Here is a 27,014-nt window from a genome sequence, read left to right on the forward strand (position 1 = left end):
TGCTTTCATACAAATCAGAATGAATGTGAGAGTCCTTCGTCCCCCAGTCTGGCTGGTGGTTATGATACTGCTCTGGGAGGTGTAGGTTTGAATCTTGTTCTTCCCACAGGTTTTCAGGTCTCTTGGTGAATGCTCTAACCACAGGCCCTGGGATAAATGGGGACAATTCGGTACCTATGTGGTGATGTTGAATTGCAGCAAGTCCTGAGTGGGCAGAGGTTATTCCCAACTTTACTAAAGCCAGACAGGTATCAGCCTTTCTTCAGCTGTGGGCAGTTGTTTTGGGTCAGTGCCTTTCTGGGGTGCCTGTGTTGTACAGGGAGCATAGGGCTCAACCACAGAGCTGTGAATTTTGTTGCATGAACAAGATGCTGCAAAGTTAGGAAACACAGTGCTTAAATGCCAGCAATGAATCCCTTCATATATCTGAGCCTCTGTATCACAGGGAAACAAGAGAAAGAACAATCTGAGATATGACATTTAAGCACATTAGTGTATATCATCTTGGGTCAGACCCTCAGTTGGTAGAGCCTGATGTAACTCCTTTGATTTCAGCATAGTGAAAAACAATTTAGGGCAGTGTGGGATCGAGTTCTGGCCCACAAAGTTTGTCACAGCAGTGAAATCCCAGATGTCAGGTATCCCCTTAGCTTGTGTAGTCTTGGCTGAAAAAAGAGATGATGTCTCATTTCTGGTGGAAAATAGTGAGTTTGTAGGTGAGCGAGCAATAAGATGGCACAAGGAGAGTAAATTCCATTAAATCAGAAAACATGGCCAAATGGGAATGTAAATGGGAGCTCTGTAATTGTTCTCACAGCACATTTGGTGTTAAGGCTTTTAACCATTTCAAAACAATAATGCAGGTGTCCCGTATTTCATGTGAAATAGAAGTAACTATAAGCAGAAGGGTAGTGCAAAATCCATAACTGTGCCTTTGTAGGACTTCACAGGGATGGAAAAATATCCCCTAGCACAGGATCGAGGCCATAATGTGCAAAACTCGCTTTCCAGGAAGCCACTTAACCCCTCCCTCCATCAAGGTGATAGGTTCACTCAGTAACATCCATTTGATGTTTACTGTCTTAGATCCCACACTTCTTCCTCTGTGACAGAAAATGCATGGTGTGGTAGCAGACTCACATTAATGCAGCTCTCAAGTCCAAACAGAGCCTGATGTCTTGTTTTGTAAAAGCAGGTTATAATTTGTGTTACCTACCCCTTAATTTTCAACCTATGAACATTTTTCCCCTAATTCTATTTTATCAGCTATTATACAGATTAGCTGATTTGCATGCTCTCCCAAGCTTAACTGAAAAGATTCAAGACTACAGGTCACATTTATTAGCAGAAGCAATACTCCCTTAATTTTTCATCTTTAGATAGACAGGACTACCAGAAAGTTAAACATAATTGTCTAAGAGAGAGAGAGTCAGTAAAGGCATTGATGAAGTAGCAGTAATTTCAAAATAGCTTCTCTTGTATTGATTTTTTACGATTCGAGAGAAATACTGTGATATTTCTGATTACGGTTTGTGAAGAAATGTATGTTATTTGCCAGACAAATTCCTATTTAGCTTTCTGTGGTAATCCAATCCCTAGGTTTCCAGTGTCTGAGAATTAATCACTTCCAACAGTTTTAGTTTTCCCCTAAACAGCACTGTTGGTAGCAAAAAAGGGGCAGTTTCTAGTTACAGGAAGCAAGACTGAGTCATGTCTGGACCTGCAGAGATTCCACCTTGACTCTGTGGCTTCTGATCCTGGATCTTGGCTTTCTCTGCCCTGAGTTCCTGATCCACCCCCGTGTCAGGAGCCAGCAAGAGGGGTAATGTGTAGCCGAAGAGAAGATCACAGCTGGGCATGACTGAGCTGCAGCAAAGCAGAGAGCAGGAGGGATGTGTTTCCTTCTTGTGACATCAGAGCAGTCATCTAGGATATCCTTCAGGCAAAAATACCATATTTGATCTATTGTCCATTTTAACCAGCGGTAGGTTGTACTATATATAACAACAGAATTTTTCAGAAGTCTCTACTATGCTAATAAAATGGTTCTGTATTACTGAGAGAACTATGCTTTCATGTTGAATGAGGTCTGAGAAACAATAGAGTAAAATTCTTCATAACGTTTTTCTAAGAATGGATGAAATTACATAAAGTGGAAATTTTACTGTCTGCAATATCATTATAATGATGTTATTCCTCAGTATTAACAGGATGCTACCCTTTAGGTGACTTACGGTATTCAGGTTACAACAGTTGGCCTTGCCCTGTGTCGGACGCGTAGCTGTGTGCAGAAATGAGGAGCAGCTCAAAGCCCCCATCAGAGACAGTATAGACAGTAAATACTGTAAAGGCATGCTAGTCGTTTATAAATAATAGGCAGCTCACTGCTGCAGTGATAAATGAGGCAGTTCCCATCTTGGGACAGCTCTGGGGGCAATCCTCTCAGTCTTCCATAGTCTAGATTTGTAGTAATCTGTGTGACAGAGACGCAGTGAAAAGGGAGCATGAGCACAGATATTCAGGCTGAAATTTTGGGATATGATACGGTTCACTTCCTAGACCTCCTTTTTGTCTAAAAGATTTACCACCAAGCAAAGTGTTAAGGCATCAGATGTTTTAACATGCTAGAGACACAATATGTGTAATGTTTGAGAAATATGTGAGAGCATTGAAGTCTCAGATACCATTAGTTTATTTTAGTATGGAAGAAAAATTTGTCAGAGAACCCTTGTTCAGATATGCTGAGAAGCTTTATTGAAGAGGTTTTCATGCCATGATGGATTTCCTGAAAAGGGAATGTTTGTCCCATCTAAATACTCTTGAAATCCTAGCAAAATGCTAGTGTGAGCAAAAGCTGCTTACTGTAACTTTACCTAACCAAAATAAGACATTTTTAAATGCAAATTGCAGATGTTTCTGTAAGTGATCCCAATTAGTCCAGCTCACTTTCTAAGTGAAGGGCATCATCACCCCTAAAATGTGCAAGTCTGACACTAAAAGACAATTGAATCTCAACTGCTCTAACATAAAAAAATTTAGTGGAAGAAAACAACACAAATCCTGTGGCAAATGTGTGCAGATAGTTTCTGATATGCTGAAGGAAAATTACTCCGATATTTTCATCAAAATACTATGAACCCATCACTGAGTGGAAAAATTTATTACCTGTGGCTTGTGATACATGAATTTAAAGATGTTTGCTTTTAGAAAAAGAAGTGCTTGTTCATTGTCTTGCAGTTTGCAAATGGATCTTTATAAATCAACATTAAGGTCCTGTGAGTGTATTCTTTGTCACTGAATTAAAGATCTGTCTTCTGATAAAAAGAGAGTGTTGTAGGAAAAGAAAAAACTGTCAGTTAGTTCATGCTGAGCTTGACCAATGCTTTCCTTGTTATTTGTTTGAAGCTAAAATAAAGCAATGAATCCTGACATGTGTTTGTTTACATAAAATGCCACTGGTGTATGGCTGGCTGGGTTTGCTCCTTTTGGTTTTGATGCAATCCAGAGGCAATAATACATGTGTGTATACAGGGCTTGCTGCAGATAAAATGGTATGTCAGATTCAGCATGAAAAGGAATCTTGGTTTGTAACAATGACAATGGCCATGCTTTCTATGACTTTACTATGGCCAGGTTTTTACTCCTAGACTCTTTGTATAGCAAAGAATCATAGAGAAATTCCCCAGGAATTTTTAGTTTCTTGTACTATCAGACAAATAAGGTGTATCATTATATCATTTTAATCAAAGGTAGCTACAGCATTTAGAAAATATCAGTACTAGTTATTGCTTATATTAATATGTAATGTGAATTAACTTTTTTGCTTGACCTTTATGTAATATTTATGACCAGATCTGCCATTGGGAAGCTGGGATTGGAGGTATTTGAGGCCGTGTACGGGTATCTCAAACAAGCGAGACAGCAAAATGCCAGTGAGGAGGAGATAAGGAGACGTCTGGAGAAACTGGTTTCTAGAGCAAGTGACTGCTTTGAAGTGGATCAGCTTCTCTACTTTGAGGAGCAGTTACAGGCTTCAGCATCATGTCTTCAGCTGTAAAATGCATGTCAATAACAGCGTTGGAAGTCGCAAGGAGGTGTGAAGGTGCTGAGCTGCCTTCTTCAGGCCAGCAAGCAAATACAGGAGGTACTACTAGCGTAGCACATAAACATAAGGTAGCGTAGTACATAAACATGTGGGTAAACCAGAGTTCCCTTTTTTCACCACTTAAGGCGTAAAGAAATAATTCCTTCTGGGTCTTGGCCAGGTGTCAGTCCTGCACGCAGGGCATCACTGGCAAAGCTGCCTCTGATGGAAATGGTGCAGAATCAGACTCCAGCTGCTGTTGATTCCTGTGCTAACCGGTGCCCATGACATTTAAGCCCATATTTTTTGTACTTCGTCAGATTTATCCTTGAACACACACACATATATATATACAGCTACTCAGCCTCTAATTGTTTTGTCATTATTTATTGTTCAAAAGGATTGCATTTAATCTGTGTGACTTTCAAAGGAACTGTGAAAACACCTGCTTATGTGTGTATATATATATATATACACAAGTGCATGCTCAAATACACAGCGATAGGTGTGTATATCCATAGAGGTAGAAGGATGTCTGGCCATACACTGTATGTATGTGTATGTATAGAGACAGAGACTCGAGGCCCGAGCTGTAGCTCACTGTGTTAGATAGGAATCCTTACTGCGACTTCTGAGAGTTTTGGATCAATAACATTGTACACAGATGAAACAATAAACTGATTTTTTTGTTTGTTTGTTTGCACACGGTTACTGTCAATGATTTTTTTGTTAATGTTTATATTCCCTTCTTCATATGCGTCAACACTTTTGCTGATTTCAACTGTATATCGTGCTCTGATTATATACTTGATATTTCCCTTCTACTTTTTCCTTCTTTATTCTGCATTCTGAGCTCCTTCATCCATCTGTGTAAAACACTAAAGGATAACAAAGTGGTACAATCTGTAAAGGAATCTCAAATAAATCATGGACCAAGTTAATTTTAGGCATCGAGCCATTATCATAATCCATATGTTTCCTGGTTTTGTGCCACAACTCTTAAAGAACTCAGAGACTCAATTAAATAAGTTAAAATAAATGCATAATACAAATATCTCAGGTCAAATAGCAATGTTTTTTGATGAGTTATTTACAGCTAAGGGTGGTGGTATTGATAGTAAATTAAGCAGTGCTACTGATCCATTTTTGTGACATGCTTTAAGAGACTCAAAGGGAAAGATAAGTAGAGTCATGTTAATCTATCTCAGCAGCAACACAAAGTGCGGAAACAAAGGGCATGCTCACCTACAGAAGATGTGCCGTTATACTTCCAACTCAAAGTAATAGGAGATTCTGGCATGTCTGATTTCAGCTTTTGTGTTACAAACCAGACGCTAAAGTCCACTGTGATCTTCACTGAGGTAGGGAGACATGGGTTTTTTTTCTGCTATGAGGTGGTTCACATCCCATAGGTGGAAAGACAGTTTGAAGCACAGATTCTCAGTCAGGTTTCGGTCTCTTTGCTGTTATGTCTTCTTGTACTTACACTCCCCATCTTTCTCAATGTTGTGTTTGTGTTCCATATTTTTTGCACATGACTTGATTTAAGACCATTTAAAAACAGAAGTGCCAAATTCCAAGATATAGGAGGAGTGCTTGGATGTTCCAGGGACTAAAAAGTTCACAAAGCAAACAATAACTAACACATGCTGAGAATAACATCAGAGGGAGATAATCTTGACTACTGCACTTACCTCTGTCTGTGATTCAAAGTTATTTATCATAAAAACTTCAAAAACAACCTCTGGAAGCAGTCAATTCCTTTTTATTAATGATGAACACCTTTCAGACTTTTTTCATGCAGCATGCAAGAAAAAAATGCTACATAGGAATGGGTCAGGCTCTGCAAGGCAGTCAAGCACTAGGGAGATCATTAAAGAGCAATCCTTAAAGCCTGGAAAACATGGTTTAGCCATGCAAATTACCCTCAGTGAAATGATTGCTCCCTGATGAGCAGTACTTTTGCTTGTTGCACACGAAGAAGAAATCACAGCAACCTTTACAGTTACTTCATTTGTTTTCTTCTCTCTGCAGGATATGACCTTCAAGTCATGTGAGGATCTGGAGGTTACCACTTTACTGTGTATATCCTTTATACTATGCTTTGTTTCTGTATTTTCCATCAGTCATACCACAATTAGGCAATGTGGCATACATATTAAACTCAGCAGAAAGCTTTTTGTCATTGAACTGTAGTAAGAGCAGAAATAAATCCCATGTATTTAACAGAAACTCTTACATCACTGTTTCTTTTGAGGGTCACTTCAGAAAGGTGTTAAGGTTGCATTAGAGGCCTTTGTCTCTACTTGCATTTTCCAGTAAAACCCTACGTTGTTCAGATTTTGTCCCTTCCAAAATTCTCAGCAAATTGCTGGGTTTGAAATTGCATTATCTAGACCAGGACTGGCTCCTATTTTAGAGACAATGAGGTCTATCCCCACCAGAACTTGAATTTGTCTTCTGTCACTCTTTTTTCCATACCCCAGGGGAGGATATGCATCAGGAGTTCCGTAGCTGGCTTTTGGGTTGTGTTTAAAGTCCTCAGAGTATTCTCCTGCACTTATGCAGCTGCAATGTAAGTAGCCTTCAGTGGGGATTTTTTGTGCTATCATCAGGCTTGTAGAGATGGGCATGGGGGTATACAGAAAAAAGTTACAATATTTTTTTCAGACAATTGCCATATTTTTCTATTTTCCAACATATAACAATTAAATATTCTCATCATGTTAGTATTATCTTGATAATGTATATCACACACTGTTCTTGTTTTGTGTGATACTGTTATCATAAATCTTTATTGTGTTATAGATGTGTGCACAAACACGTCTCCTATCAAATTTTCTTTTGAGGTCGCCACTGGCTAAAAATCCACTGATCCTGAATATTTTAGACTAAATAGATCGATTTTTATAAAAATGTATGTAGACACATTGCGGGAGAGCTGAGCACACACACGACCACTGTGATCAAGCAATGCCCATTTATTACAACTAAGAAAGCCCTTTTATAATGTTCTCCCGCACACGTGAGTAACATGCAGTACAAGTCCTCAAGATTGGACAGTTAACTAAGCCTGCGCTTTAAACCTTCTTATGATTGGATAAAAAGTGCCACATCAGCCTTGCCAGGCTTCCTGCCTTGGGCAACATCCTCTTCCATCCCAACCCCTTCCGGGGGTTGTTTGTCTCGTCGAGTTTCTCCCCCCTCATTCAGGGTCACATCCTTATCGCATTCTTGCTCAGGCTGAGGCTCTTATCTTGTTCTCATGCAGGATTGCTCACATGGCCTTTCTCTCACAGAAAGTCCTCTAGCATCCCAACAGACATATGAATCAAAAATTGTGACAGAGAACATCTTACACACCCTGGGGCAGAGAGGCTGGTGCCATGGTGGCAGATAGACTGTATCTGCTGAGTTTAGGGAAGCTGCATTTGGTACAGTGGTATGAGCATTAAAGGTAATAGCATTTATTGAGATGCCGTGCTGATAATCTATATATATGGTTATCAGATTAATTATTTTTCTGTAATCAAGTTTAATATAAAAAGAGAGTAGTCAATTTTGAATGGACAAAAAGGTATGGTACTGAATCCTTAGAGATCGGTAGGTCCTTAGAAATGCAAAAAGCCTCAAAGCAAGAGCGGTCGTAAAGCAATAGTCAAGCCCAGTCAGGCTTTTAACACACCTTACTCTTCCATGAACAGGTCAATCTACAAAGAGAGCAGTACAGATCCTTTTCTAACCTAATAAGGCCTTGATGGAAGGAGAGAAACAGATCAAATTCATTACACTATCTCCCAGATAAATGTAATGACTTGCCATAAAACCCCAAAAAAATCTCTTCTTAAAACATCAAATCTTGTATAAGATACATTTTAATTTTCAGTTTTATTCTGCTTGCTTGGGAGAAAGAGCTTAAGATGAAGAAAAGACTAAGTCACTGTCTTTTACATATGAAATGCATTTCATATGTGAAAACATAAATGAAATACAAGCAAGTCCATTTCAAGCAAAATCCCATCCTGGTGGTCATTAATAGAAATTTAAAAGGAAGCAGGAGGTATGTTAGTATAACGGATCTTACAGTAAAAAAGCAACAGACTGCTGGAAGTAAATATGAGGAAATAAATGTAAAGACATTAGATTGCTGTGGATAGGGCTTCATAAAACGTCCCATTTGATCTACATTTTTGTACTAAAAGCTTCACAAGCATCAGGCAATCTTGCTGGTTTTTTATTGACTCTTGTAAAAATGCTGCAAGCTTCATTACTTGATGAGGAGATATTGCAAACAAAGGAAGTGAGGTAATTATTTAATGCTTTGGGGCCTTGAGCCTGGTTAAAAGGTGCTTGAACTATAAAGGAAAAAAGAAACACATTTGAGTCTTTTGATAAGAACTGTCAACATCTTGTGCACAGCTGGATTAGGAGGCAGACCGATTATATTTGTCACAGGCAAACACCTTTCTCAGAGGTGACTGGCCTGCCAGATAATCCCTAGAGGGCATCAGAGTGCCCTCTCTATAAAATGAATTGGATGTTTTCAGCGTCTGAGAATCCTGCCTGCAGGAAAGGACCATCCTTCCTACAGGACTCTCTGGGTGCTGCCTTGTGATGCCCTAGGGGCCAAACCACAAACCTGTAGCTGACATGGCCAGAGCTCACCCAAAACCACTGCTGGCTCTCCAAGTCCACACGTAACTGGGGTGATGGAACATCAAGCAGATACACAGGTGGGGAAAAGGTGTGAGGCAGCAAAGTAGGCTTACAGATAACTCCAGGACTGACCTTTCAGTGCACTACAGGTGCAACTGGTATTATGTGAAGGTCTTTACTGGGCAAGAGAAGAAATGCTCAAACAGGAGATTCATTTGGAGATAGGAACAATAGGCATGTAGGTATGCTTGATTTCATATTTCGTTTGTAATATGTGTTCGCAACACATCATAAGCTGAAAATCCTTTAGTGTGTCTCCTCTGAAAACTGTTTTTCAGGAGAGAGAGGTGCAGCAGAAAGTTGTCTGCGTATGATTACTGGTAGTAAGCAGAAGTCTCATGAAAATACAGTCCCCAGCTGCTGATTTGGCTGATGATCATTACTGCTCAGGAATATGGCTGCCTTGATAATAACTCTACCCAGATGTGCTGGGTATATGTACATAAGAGCTGGGAACAGCAAAGGTAAATGTATTTATGGATAGACTTGTCAGGGACAGGGGGTGGGGAAGGGATGGAATAGGAAGAAAAGGGTTGTAGGTTCCTCCCTCTTACACCTTCTCCTCATATACATAATTTTCACACCCAGTCCTATCTATTTTTGTCACATTTTTATGGTTGAGAGAATCAAGGGAGAGTGAACGGTTTTCTGAAAGTCACTGAAATATCTGGAATGAGGCTAGGAGTGAAATCCTAGCAGGAAACCTTGAACTCAATCCAGTGGTCAGAGCAAGAGAAGACGTGCAAATGCTTCTGCTTTCATGTAACCATGGGTCCAGCTTTCTTGTATCTGTATTGCAATATGTCCATCATGGCTGCAAAGGTAATTATTTACAGATAATTTGCCATGTTAGCTCTGCAGACAGGTTTCAGTCTTGAGTTCAGAAATGGTTAGCTACAGCCACCTGATTTTCAGTAGTCCCACACTGTGTAGTTGGTCACTACCCCAGCAGGTCAGGGAGCAGAAACCAGGTCATGGGAATAAACTTCCCAGAAGAGAAATCAGTTGAGGAAAACAGACTTTTAGTCAGCTGGTTTAAAAGCACACCCCCTGGGTGAATATTTATCCATTCCACTTGATGAGATGTGGCCAGGGATTCCCAGTGTTTTGCAACGGGCCAGGAATGCACACACTGCGACTATCATCCCACAGATAAAATGAGCTTGGTGTTGCCATCTTCATTAATACATGGCTGTTATTAAAGTACAAAAGCAGTGGTGTGCAAACAACAAGAAATAATACTTCCAAAGAAAAATGGCAAATGGAAGGGGAATAGGTTACTCCTTTCTACTAATTAACTGTCATGTGTATTGATATATTTTCGCATTTAGAGTCTGCAGTCTGTCTTAGGGAGCCTGAGATGGTTATACCTCTTTATATGGATATTATAAATATATTTATAGGGAAATGAATTGTGAATCTACCATGCCTATCTCTACATCTACACATACATACACACACACGTATACACATATAGGTATCTATATATCCTTATGCACAGCACATCACCAAACCTTCAAGAATACTTTTCCCTCTTGATAAAAATAATATCTGCCAACCACTCAGAAAAATTCTTAGAAGTAGGTAAATGCACAGCTCTATGTATCTTGAGAGGAAAAATACCCAGAAGCCGTGATCAGCACCAGGCCTGTATAAACAGCCCCAAGGTAATTCTGGCCTCTGAGACCTCCCCACTGAAGTACCGGGTAGGAAGATGAGTAGAAGCTGTCTCAGAGAATTAGCCTGAGCATGTGTAGCAAAATGCAACAGGCAGCCTACAAAGTGCAGTGCTCCTCTTGCTCCTCACCGGACATCGTGCCAGGTTGTAGGTACTGGAGGAAGGTAAGGCATAAAGAACAATGCAATGTTTAGTGAGAAGTGAAATGAGCTTTAATAGAGAAACCCATTATTTCATGAAGTATGAGTCTGTGGCTGTGCAAGCAATTGTGCAGGTGATGAACTATCAGCGAGGTGATTCTGTGCCAGAGCTTTATGCCCCAGAGATGACTGAGTGCTATGAACAAGCTGGGAATCTATGAATTGCTCTGCTCCTTCCATTGCTATCTGCTGACCCCTCAGGGACTGCCTTATTGTACTATGGCATGCGGATATTCCCTTAGGCTGTATTATTTCTCCTCAGTATCTCTAATATTAATTCTATTTTAGTTTTGTTCATACTGAAGCTTCCTTTTTCTGGCAGAGGCCACTATATTGATCTGTATCTCTAAAGGGTCAAGGGTGTGAGGGTAGTCTTAAATAATGCATTGAATTTTGCTCCTTCTGGACTCAGTGAGCTCCAGCAAAATGCTCCTTAGAACTGCTGTGGAGCTTTCCTAGCTTGAACTATCTTTCAGTTGTTTTGTCCTCTGTCCTCCCTGTCTCCTCAGGGGCAGAAAGCAGAGCAAACCCAAGATGCTCTGTTTGAAGAACAGATGCTGTTATTTATTGTCCAGAGGCAATCCTTATAATTGAGAGAGGCTGCTTCTCTTGTTTTGTAAGACAGTTTTGAGTGTGAGCATTATTTTATTGATGCTTTTATGCATCTGACAGTCAGTGCCGTATTCTTGCCATCCTATCTCTGCTGGTGAGTTTTCTCCCACCTCAAAATGAAGCTTGCTTGTTTTGAATGCTCTTCTAGCAGGAGCTTGCCCCCTGATGCTGACAGTGGATGCTCCTGACTCCCTAGAGGCCTGATTTTGCCAATTATCCATGCTGAGAAGCGCATCCTTCTGCATGCTGTTTTAGCAAGTGGGGGGGCCGTGTTTCTGGGAGGGGGTGCTGTTCAAGCCAGCCTAAACAAGGGCATTGAAGTGGTCCTTATATCACCTGAGGAGGACAGTAATCTCTGCCAGGGTGCATCGGTCCCAGGCAGGGAGCACAGCAGAACCGGGGGTAGCCAGGGCAGCCCAGGCCTGGGCATCTCCCTGGTGCTAGTGGGAGAGCCCCAGGGGTTTGCTGCAACTGAGGTGGTGGGTGTCCAGGAGGCCATGGAGCACTTGTGCCTGGACCAGAGGCTCATGAACCCTTCTGGATTCACATTCACATCGCGCTTGCTGTTTCGAGTTAATACTGTGGTGAGGAGATTCACAGAGAAGGAGGAAACAACTCTCATGAAGACAATGAGTCTCCGGACTACCTAATGACTACTTAATGAGTGTCTAAGCACTGCAACATTATTGAATTTTAATTGCCTTCTTTCTGGCTTTGTGCTATAAAATAAAAAAGGAGCAAACACTACATGTAATGAGGGTAGATGATTAAAAAGCAATACCTAAGAGACACCCAGGCATTTGTGGAAAAGACTACAAGAATAAAGTAAAGAGAGAAAACAACACTGCTGTGTGCCTGCCACCTCTTTGGAGAAAAAGTACATTTTCACAGTTGTTAAATATTGAAGTTGTTTTCAACATGATGTGGCAGAAAAATCGATTATTGTATATCACTGAGGTAATTAAAGTTATACTGAATGTAATACTTGTTAATTACCAATGTATGGAAAATCCAATCCACATCACTGGGTCAGTGCATACGGGCTTTTCAGAGGTTACTTTTTAGCATTGTGCCCTTTCTGATGTCTCCTTGGATTATTATCCACCATATTGAATGGACATGCATTACTTTGAGCAGTATATAGCTGAAAGGCCCAAATGAAAGGAGGCAAAATGAGCTCTAAATCTATCAAGCATTTAAACATGTGCTTAGCTCTGGGTGCCAGCCCCGCTGCTGCACTGTTGCCAAGGGAGAGGGAACACTGCTCTGTAGTACCAAGTGAAACACAGCACAGTGACTTTTTGCTCATAAAACAGGTAGGTTTTCAGAGCTTGAAGCCCCACTTTGAAGCAACAGGGAATCAGAGATCTGAGAAGACCTCCAACCACAGGAAATCTCAACAGTGCCACAGCCTGGTGGTCCAATCAGTTGAACTAAATTAATATAGATTTATATTATCAAAAGATAAATTACATGTAATTAATATTTATATAAAGAGTCCTATAAACAGAGATTGATCTCCCTCTTTTCGTTTGTGTTCATAATTTGACCAAATGTAAAATGCAGCCAAGTCCTGGAGAGCAGGCCACCTGTCTCAGGTGGGTTAGCTCCCTTTGTCAGTCTCACCTGGCTGGGCTGCAGGGCTGTGCATTGCCTGCTGATTTTTTTTTCCCCTGCTACTCTAATAAGCTGTGGTGTTTGATGGTATGACAGCAGGAACTCCCAAGTGAGCAGCATCGGTGGGAACAGATGCATCTGTAACTAGTTCCTTCTTAATGCTGGAAAATGATCTAAAGCAGCACTTGTCCATAAATCAAAATAAGTCCCCACACAGGTAGATGTCAGAAAATGTGTTTTTTTGGGAACACACAGCCCACACTGCCTGAAATTAAGGCACTCCCTTAATGTCACTCTTTTTGTTATAGAGGGCCTTAAGTAAATCAATAAGCCAATCCAATTGACTCATAAGGTCGTTTATTTAGCAAGCGATGAATGAGCAGAACAGCGCGGGGCGGCCAGGGAGTCTCCGCTCCACCAATGGCTCGCAACTTTCTCAAACTCATAGTGGATTTTTATACAGTCTCTTTTCCAGTACACGTATCACTCCCTGCTGTACTCTGCACGTGCGTTGTCTTGTTGCTAGGGGGTCTTTCTCTGCCTTCTGGTGGTCGTGGGGATGAAGGCCAATGTCTTCCTCTTATGACCAGCTCCTGACCCCTCTTCTGGCTCATGCGCAATCTGCCTTGTTTTGGGCGAGCTTAGTATGAATGTCCTCCCCATAGTGTACCTTTCACCCTTTGTCTGGAATGTGGTGATCCTGCAAGCTTGCAGTGCTCTTATCAGTCTGAACTAATTGCTAAGGAGATTTATGGACCGCCTTGTAACGGGTGTCGTGAGCTAATTGGTAACCATTTTGAGATTTATGGACCTCCTTGTAACGGGTGTAGTCCTATTTTCTTATTCCCTATTCTTGTTCCCTATAATTGATGCCTTGAGAGAGGGCCTCCTCCTCTCCCCCTCATTTGGGGAAGAGAAACTGGTGTCCTCTTCTATTAATTATTTTCTCTAAGCTATGTGGTTACGTGACTATACTCTTTGACTATCTATAAGATATATATATATATCTAAGACGTATAGTCATAATTAGCTTATTGTCCCTAGTTCTATATGGTCCCCTACATCAATGAATACCTTAAAAGGTTATGTCTGTTTACATTACAGAATGTTCACGGCTGGAGACAATACCTACTGCCTTGTCAATCATGATTTCACAATTTTCTAAGATTTGATTAACAAACAGTGTCTGCTTTTTACATTTTCAGCTCTAAAGGATGCACATTTGTGGTGTAGTTTAACCTGAACCAACAGAAAACTCTGGTAAGTGTTGATTTGTGACTATAAGAATTTGTTTCTCTCTTTCTTTTTCCACGTCACACATTTTGTCACTAGACACTAATCTGACAAGTCTCTCTGGTGCAGCTTCTCTTTCAGCTTCTCCTCTCGGGGAGTATCTGGTAACTCTTAATGAAACATTTGGGGCTCCAATGTTTTCATAAAGAAAACAAACTCTTTTTTTCTCTCTTTGTATTTGTCTGACTCTAAGAAGCTTTCCCATGAGCAAATTTGGTGTACTGAATATCCACATCCCTGTAACACTTCAGAAAATTCTCTCTCCAAACTCCTGACAGGTGTAAATTTTATAGATACTAATGTTCAGAAACTTTGGATCAATGGTTGTATTTCCTATTTATTTATTAATATCTCCCTCTTAAATGACACCTGAACTATATTTCTGTCACATCCCCTTCTCTCACTTTCTTTCCCTTTTTTAAGACCTGAACTTTTCCTTTACACTTTCCAAGTGTTCCCTACATTTTAATTTAGTTCTGAACTTTTGAAATAAATGCAAACAAGAATTCTTCCTAGGAAGAAAGGCAGGCATCAAGCATTAAACAGCAAGACAAAAATACCATTTCAGCTAAAGAGACTCTGCAAAGCAAAACAGCAGAAAGATAAGTCAGAAAAAGCATTAAGTTTTCAGCTGCCAAAAGAAGGAACAGGTTTTTCAGAATTCTTGCCACATAATGAAATATCTGGAAGGTTATATGAAAAATGGGAAGCACGATTTAGGCATTATTCTTACAACATAAGTCTACGGTATTTTAGTATTATCAGCACCTGAATCTAACTGTTTGCCATCAAAACACCTTTTTTATTACTGCGCTTATACTCAGAAGACACAGGATAAAGGTCATCCTTATTGTCATCTCAGAAAATGCACAATTTTTCATCTTATTAATCTGAAGTTTGGCAGCAAAAAATGTAACAGACTACAAGCCTGGACAGATGACTTTGCAGAAAGACACTTTTCTTCAGGATTTATGTCTTTTTTCTAGAAAAGTAAAAAGAATTTTAAAATGTCTGAAGTGTGAGCTGCATCAGCTGATTGTGTGAAAATGAGCTTCAATCAAACAAGCTTTGATTTCTCAAAGAGAATGAGGCACACTTTCAATATATTCATTTGCAATCAAAAAGACTAGACAGATTTTACTTTTTTTTTTTTTTTTTTTTTTCCCAGCAACAGATCAGGGATTTGCAGAACCTGAGGATGTGTTGATTTAATGACAATTCCCATGAATTATAATGAGTGGCACTCTCACACCTATGAACATTTCCATTTCTCCATGGTAGAGCACTAACTCATTTAGAGCTACCCGAGAGCAGGAAGAAATTATTCCCTGTGCAGCACTAACTAGAAAAGCCATTAAATGTCCTTGTGTGGACCATGTCTCAGGTTCATGGTGGCAGGACCTGGTAGGGATGAGTAACGACAGGATCTTAGGCCAAAAGAAGAGTCTTGATCCCATCTCCACCCGTTAAGAACTGCGGGTGTTATGGTGATATGAATGTGGGACCTCGCATAGGCAGTGCTACCACTGACAGCACCCCTGTGGCAGAACATGATGCTGCCTCTACTGCAGTCTCATTGCAGAGTCAGTGAAAGGAGATGATCAAGGGAAATGCAATCCCAATGGCACAGGTGATGTAATTTCATTGGATTGCCGAGCAAGGAGACTCAAGCACCTGGGTCAGATGATAAGGATGGGATGAACCACTGCCTGACACTCCAAGCCAGCTGGAGTGGGTCTGTGCACCCTTGTTCAGGGCCAGCCCAGTGGTTTTCAGTCTTTCCTCTGAGGACCCAGAGGGTAAAACCTTAACGCTGGTGCTACTGTGTAAAAGAAGCCTGCTTGACTGCTGTGTGGTGCCTGCCTTCCCCAGCCACTAACTTCTGTCCATAATTACAGAATCATAGAATCATTCAGGTTGGAAAAGACCCTTGGGATCATCGAGTCCAACCCTCAGCCCTACTCTGCAAAGTTCTCCCCTACACCACAGCCCCCAACATCTCATCCAAACGACCCTTAAACACATCCAGGGGTGGTGACTCCACCACCTCCCTGGGCAGCCTATTCCACTGTCTGACCACTCTTTCTGGGAAAATTTTTTCTGACAAGGCAATGGAGACTCATATAAAGTAAGGCAGAGCTTGTACTGAGATGTGAATGGTTATTGTTGCTGTTTAGTGTTAATGGCTTTCTGCATTATTGTAGCCATTTATCCCTATTCCTTGTGCCTTTGTCACATCCTTCTTACAGATACAAGTTACTGTTACTGACGACTGGAAGCAATTTGCTGGTGCCACTACCTACGCACAAGTTGCTAATTATAGACTAGGAGCAGGCGGAAGGAGCCAGGTACATTATGAATCTGTTTTGATTAATGAGCGAGCAGCTAGGCTGAGGGTTTCCAATTATGCTCTGTGTGTCGGCAGTGGATTTGCTTGTATCCTGGCTTCTGTTTTGGGAACCGGTACAGCAGTCCTGCTGGGTAGATGTGTTCTCCCAGTGGGAACTGGACTTGCATCGACTAGCCTGCAGGTGTGGAGCCCAGAAAGCAGTACATCATGTGCTCAAATGCTATGTGCTGTTGCCCCCTGATTTAGCCTTTAAACACCCATTAAAACTCACTAGCCATAACACTCATTGTGGAAGCAAGACAAAAACTCATTTGGTGGTGAGGTGAGCTTTAGGCATTTATTCTCTTTTAGAAAATTAATGAATTTGTCATGAATTTGTAACTTTCTACTTTTCTTTCCCTGCACAAGCACCACAGAAGTTGCTGACTGTCCAGGCAGAGTAGTGACTCTCAGTCACTGCTGCTGGTCACATGGGAAGGATTATTTCATTTCACTTGGGCCATGCAGGCCACCCCCAGACTCTGTAGATGGTTATGTTTCCAAGAATGGTGTGGATGAAGATGTATGAGAAAAACATTTCTGCGAACAGGATGCACGGAGAGAGATGCAGAAACTCCAGATGAGCAGAGGATAAAGAAGGGAAGAGTTAGAATGCCTTGAAGAGAGTTATAAGCCCACCCTGGTAAATGATGACAAATACATCTTCTCAGCAGGTAGGAAGCTCTGAAAAAGAGATACATTTCTGAATATAGAAGGGAGTCCTACTGTTCCCGTGGGCGTTTGTCAATGTTTTAAGTTCTCTTTCAAACAAAACAGCAATTAAGTCTTTTAAGTACCAATAATACCATAAACTTGCCAGCCTTTGTAAATTCAGATAGGCCTGACACAGCTGACCTCATGTTTCTGATGTCCTTAGGGCACATCCCTTAAGACATCTGACTTCAGCCAGGGCACTGGGGAGCACTGGAGAGAAGGCTATCTTCCTCATCTTACCCGGAAAATCAAACATGAATAAGAGATTTCACAATGTCAGGCATCCTTTAATATCAGAGTATTACTAAATGCGTCTGAGTTTACAACTGGGTCTGATGAGTTTAATATCAGCTATCAAACATAATAGAGCAGACTTCCTGAGTTCCCTTCCTGGGATAATAAGATATACTGAAGTAGCAATGATTCTTTTCATGCTAATAAACTGAATGCGTTTCATTGTGTTGTCACCAGGAGGAATTTGAACTCAATTCAGAATAAAGCCCTTGATCTGGCAGCAGGCTTACTGTAGGCCATTTGGATTACTCCTTTGTTTTAGGATTTACCAGTGTGAGGGTGAAGCTCATGTTCTTTGGCAAAGGGTTGTCAATGAAATATCAGCTCCTTCATTAAGAGAAATCAGGGAAAAGGCGCCATGGAAAAACAGTGCTCTCTGACATGTTATTCTCATTAAATGACCTTTGTGTTATGGTTTTATACAGAGGTTGAATCACCAGCAGTGTACCTGTTTGGCAGCAGAGCCATCTTCAAAGGGTGTAGAGGTGAAAAAACAAGTTATGACAGGTGTCCAGGGCAAATAAATGAGAAGTGAAGTGGCAAGAGAGCAAACCAGTGGGATACACCAGAACAAGGAAGCCCACATGCACCAGTCATCTCCCAGAGAAGCACTGGCTTATTATCATGTGAGAGCATTTAGTGCACAAGAATGAAGCTGTGAGTAGTCAGAAAAAGGATGTTTGCAATAGAGAAAGTCAAAGGTGTTGGCTGAAGAATCAGACAAATGTGACTGCTCTCATTAATAGAGAGAGAAGGCAAGAAAATGAGGTGGTAATGAAGGAATTGAGCTAAACTCAGGAGCTCTGGAAGATGAAGTTTGAGTTTGATGTACTTGGTGGGTTTGATAGGCCAAGAGATGCAGAGAATAAGTTATTTGATCACTGCATGTGGGTGTACACCATAACTAATCACAAGCATGGTTTGACTCAGAAAGACTCGCACTGAATGTGTCTTTGCCTACTGACCTGTGGGTAGCTCTGTTCAGTATTCACTCAGCTCATGTCCTTGGTGAGAAATTTTTGTTCACCGCTTGAAATTACATGTCAAGACCCAGTACATTGGTTGTATCAGCTTACTGGAAGCTAGCCACTGCCATGGCATGGCTCGGTGGTGACCGAGCTGGCAGCGTTCTCTCGGTGCCATTTCACAGTCTGTGGCATTAGCAGCTCTCAAAATGGGAGTTTTTTTCTGAGACTGGTCTGGGGAGGGGAGGAAAGCACAAGCTGCCAGGTCAGTGGGGGAATGGGTTTTTCAGGTTGTCAGAGAAGATGGCTGGACAGAGGCAGGACTGGCAAAGGAAGCCCAATATGAGTGTAGGGTGGGCAGTGTTTGGGGACAAGCAGATATTTCCACCCTGAACCAGAAATTAGTTTACAGTCCTCCCTTCCCTCTCCTGCCACCACCTGTCTCAAATCCTCAAGTCTAATTTCTATTCCCACTGAGATGACCCCACATTATTGATTTCCTGAGATCCTACAGAAATCACAGGGGATGGTACTGAGGAGCACAAAGAAATGAGCAGTTTGCAGTATCACTAAAACACCTGTTAAGAGGCTTACAGACTGCCTAACTGACAGCTCAAAAACTACCTGTCAGTAGGGAATTGTCATCCAACTGCTTTTATTTCTAGTGGGGTTTGCAAGTGTTGGTACGAGGCCAACACCACTCTGTGTTTCCATCAATGGTCTGAAATTGAGTATAATTGCTCTGCTGACAAAATGTGATGCACAACGATTTGTAATGGGTTGTGGTGGGAAGCATGATACACCTGACAGAGGCCAGTTCCTGGGCTACAGTTGGTGGATGCTGAATCACATCACTCCTGGAAAGGTTCCTGGGCCTCTACTGAATCAGCAACTGAACAAGCATTTTTAATGTAGTGCTGTGATAAAACCCTTGCTAGCACAATTTTTTAAGGTGTGTGTAAGTGGAGGATTGAAGCATATAAATAGAAAGGTGGGAATAACTGAGTGATTGTCCTTTGCGTATTGCATACCATTTTGTTGGTCTCATTTTGAAAACAATTCTGGAGAAAATGGAGAGGGGCCAAAAAGATCCACAAAGGTGTTCAAGCATCTCATATACTGAGACCTATAGCTCAGGTTATTTTAGCAAAGATGGAAAGTTAAAGATGACTTGTTGATTCCTCATGCTGGGGAAAATACCAAGCAACAAAAGCTCTCCTGTATCCTGAGCAAAAGCTACAGCTAGCAAGGACTCCAGCCATGTTCAGGTTGGCATGTTTAACCATGAGGACCAGGAAAGAGGTTGATTCTCAGCCTCTGGTGGTTTGAAAATCAAAAACTGGATGACAGGCTCTAGCCCTGCACTGGTATGGGTATGAATAATGGCAGTTACAAGGTTCAAGTCACTTGGCTCAGTGCAGAGTTCAGTAGGTGAAATAAAAGGACCTATACAGGGTAGCCTGTATATCACAGTGGTAGCCTGTGGTAGCCTTTCTGGCTTCCCAGGCAGCTCTGCAGGTGTGGTTTTTATGCAGCAATACAAGCAAGAAACAGTTATTTTCATCAGCAGGGTCTTTTCTGTGCTCAAAAGTGCTTGGGAGAATGTTAGTTCGTTGGAGAGGTGTACTCTTAAGGAACATCACACTGGGAGTGTCAACCATGTCTGCTTTTCTTTTCCAAGCCAAAAGGTGCAGACTGACTGTATCTTTCTGAATTCTGCTACAGTGTCCTTTAGGTAATCAGGGAAAAAAAAAAGGTTCAGAGGTGTTGCCACATCTGATTGCAAAAGTAGAAATCCGAGTCTTTTCTAGTTCCGGTGTATTTGCTTCTGAAATAATGATCACCTCTCAATGACTGCACCAGAATATGAAATGCTGCAGTTATTCAGCTAGAAACAACTTGCTGCTGCTCCTGTCTGTGTAGTCTTCCCCTACTCAGCTAATGTTGCTCAGAAAAGGGCTTCCGTTGAAAGGAGGGGATGCCTCTTAGGCTTGCCAGATTGCAATTTAATTGGATTCATTCCCCAGAAACAAAGACTCAGAAGTTTTCCAAGTTGAAATGAACAGTGGTGCAAGAAATGGTTTCCTCCTTCTCCTTCATTTTAGCATCCCCAGGTGTGTGTGTGTCCCCTCCCTACAGATCTTGCCAGCAGATTTGCTTGAGAAGACCACATGCTGAGGAGCATTCAAGCCTTAACTCCAGTGGCATGTTGGGAAGGGAAGGCATGCAGAGGTGACAGCATGTGACAACGTGCTTCCACAGAGATGCAGATGCTCTGGAGAGGAACGACTCCCAGCTGGGGCAGGAATATGTGTCTGAGCTTGCCCAGAACCAGGGAGATAGGCCGGCAGGTCTCAGCAGGGTGCATTCAGAAAGACCTCTGAGTAGTTGCCCACTGACAAGCTGTCAGAGACAGTGTCCCCTTGCTAACTACATTATCTCTAGTATCGGCACTCTGTGCATGTTTCAGACTTTGAAAAGCATTTCAAACGCACTAGCTGGATTCTGAAATGCAGTTCCTATTACTCTCTCTGCAGTTCCTATTACTCTCTCATTACTTGTTTTAATTATCTGCTTAAATTAATTTATATTAATTGATTAGATCAAGCCTATTCAGATTGTGTTTTTTCTGTTGTCTTGGTTCCAGTGATTCAGACCAGCTACTATCTACAACTGTCCCTGGCTCTGTATAGAAACAGTTAAGGAAGGATGGAGCATCCACTGTGGAGACCAAAATGGTGATTTATAATAACTTGCCAGAATAGGCTTGCTGCTCCTGGGCAGGCTGAGAAACTCTGACCAAATCCAGAATGCATGGCTATTTCTTGAGACAAGATCTTGACCAGATTCTGGGAGCTAAAGTTGTTGACAACCCCTAAGCACAAGTCGAGCATCTCCTGCAGCCAGGGACAAAGACTACCAGGTCAGAGGAGTAGGACATAGGGATGTGTGAGAAATAAGCAGTGCCTGAAAATTATACCTTAAGCATTGCAAATGTTTGCTGTCTGTTCTCTACATGTACATCAGGCTATTGGATGCAGCCCAGAACAATCTATTTATCTGTCACCTGTCCTTTCTTGAACCACGGGCATTTCAGTCCCTTCTCAGCCCCCGTGGCTCTTGTCTGAAGAAAGGCAATAGGTATCCTTTCCTAACTGCCCAAGCAAGGAGGTTTTTAATGCTGTAAAACACACAAACACTCCTCCCCACACTGATAACTGGGTTTGAAGCAGCATGTTTACAACATCCTCTGAGAGAAGCAAAATGACTCAAGAAAGCAGGTGCCTGACCCATTAGATTATTTTCTGCGCCCCTGTTTCAGACCTCAGAATTGGGAAGTGCTAATTCATAGAATCATAAAATCATTCAGGTTGGAAAAGACCCTTAGGATCATCGAGTCCAACCATCAGCCCTACTCTACAAGTATCTCCCAACATCTCATCTAAACAATGCTTAAACACCTCCAGGGATGGTGACTCCACCACCTCCCTGGGAAGCCTATTCCACTGTTTGACCACTCTTTCTGTGAAAATTTTTTTCCTAATATCCAATTCTTTTGCTTGTCCTTTTGCTTTATTTGCATGGAAAGTAGTAAGCCACTGTTGGAAAGAAATGTAGTTCCAACTTCAGCTGGGTGACACTAAAGGCTAAATAAGAAGGGAAAGCTGAGAACACTGCAGCACTGGTGCTGCCTGAGTGTCACACTGCTCACAGATCCTGGGAAGAATTTGTTGAGGTCTTGACATGAATACGCTGTAGATGCAACAGCTTTTTGCCACAGGTATGTTGGAAGAACTCTATAAATGGCTGCCTTTCACTGCTGTTATATGTTCAGTTGTCCACAGAGGTGTGGTACTCACAGAACAATGTCTTCCAAAATCCAGAATTAGCAAAACTATATCTATTTTAGGATACTTAGTGCTCTTTCAACAGTCTGTTTTGGGATGGCAGTACACACCCTGGTACTTGTGGTTTTATTCCAGTAAATAGACTAAGGCACTGCTGAGCACACTCACAAGTAGGTCTGCTCTTGGTAGCTGTGCTGCTGGGCTCTATGCAACTCCTTCTTCTAGCTAAGTAATGGGCCACTGAAAGAGGCAGCTGATTAACAGCTACACAAAAGACTGGTAAGTCATCTAGCTGAGCTTTAACAAGCCTATACGATCTTCTGTTGGGATTTGGTCAGCCAGGCAGGAGACCTGCTGTGTGCCTGGCCTCCGGGAAGCAGCATCAAGTTTGCAGCCTCTCACACTGCTCCAGTAAAGAAATAGGCAATCTTTAAGGGAAACGTCTTTCTGAAGATTTAATGCCTGATTCCAAATCTCAGTATTCACACCTCTTCAGCTGCTGCTTAGTCCTGGAAACTTCAGTTTTCAAATGTAACCTATCTGCCAGAACTCAGCTGGCAACAAGGGCTGCACTCAAGCTTAACGATGTGAGCCAGAAACAAACTAAAAATCTACTAAATTTCGTTGTCCTTGTCAAGTTTGTATTCCCAACTTGCAAAGAGAAATCAAATGGTTGAATGAATATTATTTTTGTTGAAGGGCACAACAAAACTCTAGAAAGATAGGTAAGCAGTAATGATTGCAACAGTATTCTAAAGTAGAGCTAGAACTTAAACCTTTTTTACTGTATTTTCCTCTGGTGAGGCAGTTGCTAGGCCGGTTGACTGTGTCCCCCTGCTTTCTTGTGCTAACCTAAATTAAGAAACTAAGATTCACTCCGTGGAGTTACAAGACTTGCAATGATCTGTGCAACTTGACTCTGTGAGCTGCTCCTTGATTTGCCACCACCCCTCTGTCTGGCCAATCCACCCTGACACCCGTGGAAAACAAGTATGTACAAAGGCTTGTCCTTCTCACCCATCACTCTCTGCTTGAGCAGATGCCAACAGACACCTTCTCTGGGTTTCGTCCCCAGGGAGTCCTGGGGAAGGAGGGCTTTGGAGGGACTGGGTGATGCCAGGCTAGAGTTGGTGTGGATAGCTGAAGGAATCTCACAGAGCTGTGCTGGTGAAAAGTGTCTGATCTGTGAGTTGCAGCCACATGAGGAGATTGTCACGTGGTCAGCACAAACCTCCCTACCTCATCCAGAGGGAGAGATAGGCACTGGGTTCCCATCTGAAGATAAAAACAATCCCGTAATTAAGGATGAAGTGTTTGGGCAGGATGGCACGTACGGTTAGGTGGATGTATTAGCTCAGTTGGATTAATTGGAGCTATATGCCACTTTCCAAGGAAATGTTTGGCAAATTCCCCATGTCCTTCAACCCCCTTCCCCCCCATCTATTTCCCATAACAGCCGTCAGATGTATGAACTCTTATTAGCATTGTTGCACTCCATCTGTTCGTGAAAATAGAGAAAAAAAAAACAAAAACGAGGCTACAAAAATAAGCAGAAGCCTAAAGCATTTTGTTTGGTTTCAGGAGAGAAATGTCTTGGCCCTTCAGGTGTGTTATCATTGTATCAGCTTTCAGCACTGGAAGAGCATCAGCCTTTGCTGAAGTCTTTGCTGTTCAGCTTGCCCAGGTGAAATTATGCTGTTCCTGCTCTCATCACTCTTATTCACTGTAATCCTTGTACTGCTTTAGCCAAACTCCTTAAACAGATTCCTCCTTGCAATAGTGAGGCTATAACTTGCATTGCCCAGCTCTGCATCTGTCTTTCTTGGGTTGCTTCCTCAAGATGCTCCCAGAGATTAAGGGTACCTCTTCCAAGGATTTGGAGAGACCTTTGCAAGAGCAGCATTTGTTCTCTCTGATCAGCCAGGAACTCACTCACTGATAGTACAAAACTGGAGTACCAGCCTTCTCCAGCAGCACTGCTGGTTAAATAATGCCTACTAGGGAAAAGGAGATAAAAGGGAATATGAGATAATGAAAACAATTAATAGGTACCATTCTGAACCACATCAATACTGTTACACTGGTAAAGGAGGATGGATGACTGAAAAACTGTGGTGATAAGGATATCCTAGTATGTAGCTAGTAGCTTTTGTATCTGCTTTCCGGAACACATATCTTCCAGGAATAAAATTAACTGGGTTTTTCCTGTGAACTGTTAACTATGCCGATGTAAATCGGTGCAAATCCACTGCCTTCACTGAAGTTTTACTGCTTTATGGCAGCTGAAGGTCTGGCTCCACCACTTACTGACTCTACAAATCCAAGAACTTTCTTGACAAGGTTTGTGAGTCTGCAGCACCTTACAGGTGAGCCTCAAACAGAACCAGAGGAAACAACAGCACAAAGGATCTTTTCCCAAATTTCAGGGCTAAGTCTGGAGCTACTGCACAGGTCACGGTATTACAAACCACCTTTTGTTTCTCCAAGGCTTCACGTCTCTCCATGTAATCTGAGCTGGAAAATTCAATTTTGCAATTGCCTATATGAAACAATTTCCCTGCATCTCACAGACTCCCTGAGGGTCTGAAGCCTGTGCAGCACTGTGGGCCCCAGGACAGAGAAATGCAGAGGTGTGTCAGGCTGAAGAGATGGTTGATCCATCCCACAGGTGCACATAGCTTTGGATCTCGCAGCTGCGTTTAGCCCGAGGCCAAAACAATGGTGCTAGGGATGCGGGCAGTTACGAGCTTTGTCTTTCTCTTGACATATCATCTCTGCATGAGGCCAGCTGCATGTACATCCCAAAAGCAGAATATCTGGGCTCTCCTAAGTTACACAAGCAAAACTTCCTTCCATGTACTGAGCCTCACTTGTAGCTGACCTTAATTCCCCTGTACTCAGTACCCAGCAGCATTACAGACCGCAATGAGGCTCACAGCAGGGAACTCTGAGGCCAGAGAGCAGTATCTGACAGGGCCACCGGGTCATCACTACAGCCGGGGATCTATATAGGAGAGCAAAAAAGAGCACAGAAGAAAATAATAACAAAAATAGAGGTGGAAAATGAAGCCAAAATTGCACAGGAAATAACAGCAAAGAAGAAAAAAATGTTTGAAACAGAGTTTCTGCAAAAGGTCATTTCAAAGGTCAGGCCAGGCTCAGGGAGTCAGCAATGACAGGAATACTAAACATGTCAGGAAATGTAAATACATTCTTTTTCCAGTGTTCACAGAGGGATAATGAGAGCAATGCCGGGGACAGCCATATACTTTCAAGGGGAGTAAAAGAAATAATGAAGGGACTCTGGGTAAAGCCAGGGCAAGTGATAAAGGACTTGCTTTTGTTGCAGCCTGTTAAAGTTTCAGGGCAAAGATTCAGCTCCTGAGGATCTCAGCAGTGAGCAGGGAGAAGCCGGGGCTGTGCTGGATGGACGGACCTCCCTCGTTATGCTGCCACGGAGGTCTTGTGGCAAGGTCAGGCAAATGACGCAGGTAGTAATGAGTCAGGCTCCTTGAATTCAGCAGCTAGCAGGTCCAGCCGGATGGAAAACACCCGGAGAAGTGTAATTTGATTAAAAATAGTCTGCAAGGACTAACAAAAGAAGATCATGCTTAACAAATTATATGGAAACTTATTGTTCCTGAAGTGGGTGACATTAAGAGCTGACTGGCAGATGCCGTGGGTGTAATTTACCTGGCCTTCAGTACAACCTTCACTATAGAATAAATGAATACATTAAATTTGCATTTATATAGCCCCTTTTCATCCACACACCACAGCAAAGCACTCTGCAAACATCACATGGGCCATACAAAAGATGCATCTGTGACAAGTTGGAATAAAAAGATTATTGGGAAAGCAGTTCTTGAAGAAGCTGTGGATTGGAGGCATGGATGTCTCTTGTTTGAGCTCCACAGTCCACACTCCGGGCCCATAGTCTGTCCATAGAGAGCCACTTAATGATGGGGGTGTAAACCCACAAATCCCTTGGAAAACTACAAAAGCGAATTCTCGCTGGCCAACTCACACAGACTTTCCCTCTCCTCAGGGGCAATCCCCAACCAAGGGTGTCTGGGCTGCCTCCTACCCTCTGTTGCCTTTAGAATACACATTGCTCTGAACCAGCCTCACACCTCCCAGGTCCTGCAGCAGCAGCTGGAACCATATTAGTACATCGTGCTCCTGCTGAGGATGGACCATAATGAGCAAGTCCTTTAGCAAAATGTCTATAAAAGCTTATTTACTTTTAATTGGCCTCTGCTATAGCAATATTGCACTTCACAGAAGCACCTAAAAGCCTCATTTAGAAATTATAATATTTTAATAGGTGATCAGGGGGGTTTTCAGTGAAACACAGCAAAATTGTTTCCAGGTAGCTGAGATGCAATTTATATTACCCTTATCAATATATTAGTATTTCTTTTTTATTTTTATGAAAGGTGCTTGTTGCACAGTTCTACAGTTGAAAACATTCCTGAAGTTGAACCCTGCTAGCAACCACTTCAAGGCTGTGCAAGGCAGGAGGATGGCATTTTCACGCTAAAAGTTTCAAAATCATCACTAATATGGAAGAGTTAAAGATGACTTTCGTGGCTTGCTTGTGA

At 42.0% G+C, this 27,014-nt stretch overlaps 1 protein-coding gene across 7 annotated transcripts in view; it reads left to right on the top strand.

Moving 5' to 3' along the window:
- Positions 1–27,014, top strand: part of NEK11 (NIMA related kinase 11) — a 124,178-nt gene that overhangs the window by 87,540 nt on the left and 9,624 nt on the right. For 4 of the 7 annotated variants that reach the window (XM_074900638.1, XM_074900644.1, XM_074900643.1 and 1 more), the window contains one exon: positions 3,853–5,011. In XM_074900638.1, coding sequence (XP_074756739.1) covers positions 3,853–4,057 — 205 coding nt within the window. In that variant the 3' untranslated portion in view covers positions 4,058–5,011. Of the gene's footprint in view, positions 1–3,852; positions 5,012–14,112; positions 14,168–16,449; positions 16,549–27,014 lie in introns of those variants that run through there. The other 3 variants (XM_074900640.1, XM_074900645.1, XM_074900641.1) reach the window with 2 other exon arrangements.

The sequence above is a fragment of the Athene noctua genome, chromosome 2 (genome assembly GCF_965140245.1).
Source record: "Athene noctua chromosome 2, bAthNoc1.hap1.1, whole genome shotgun sequence".
In the NCBI taxonomy this organism is placed as follows: Eukaryota; Metazoa; Chordata; class Aves; order Strigiformes; family Strigidae; genus Athene; species Athene noctua.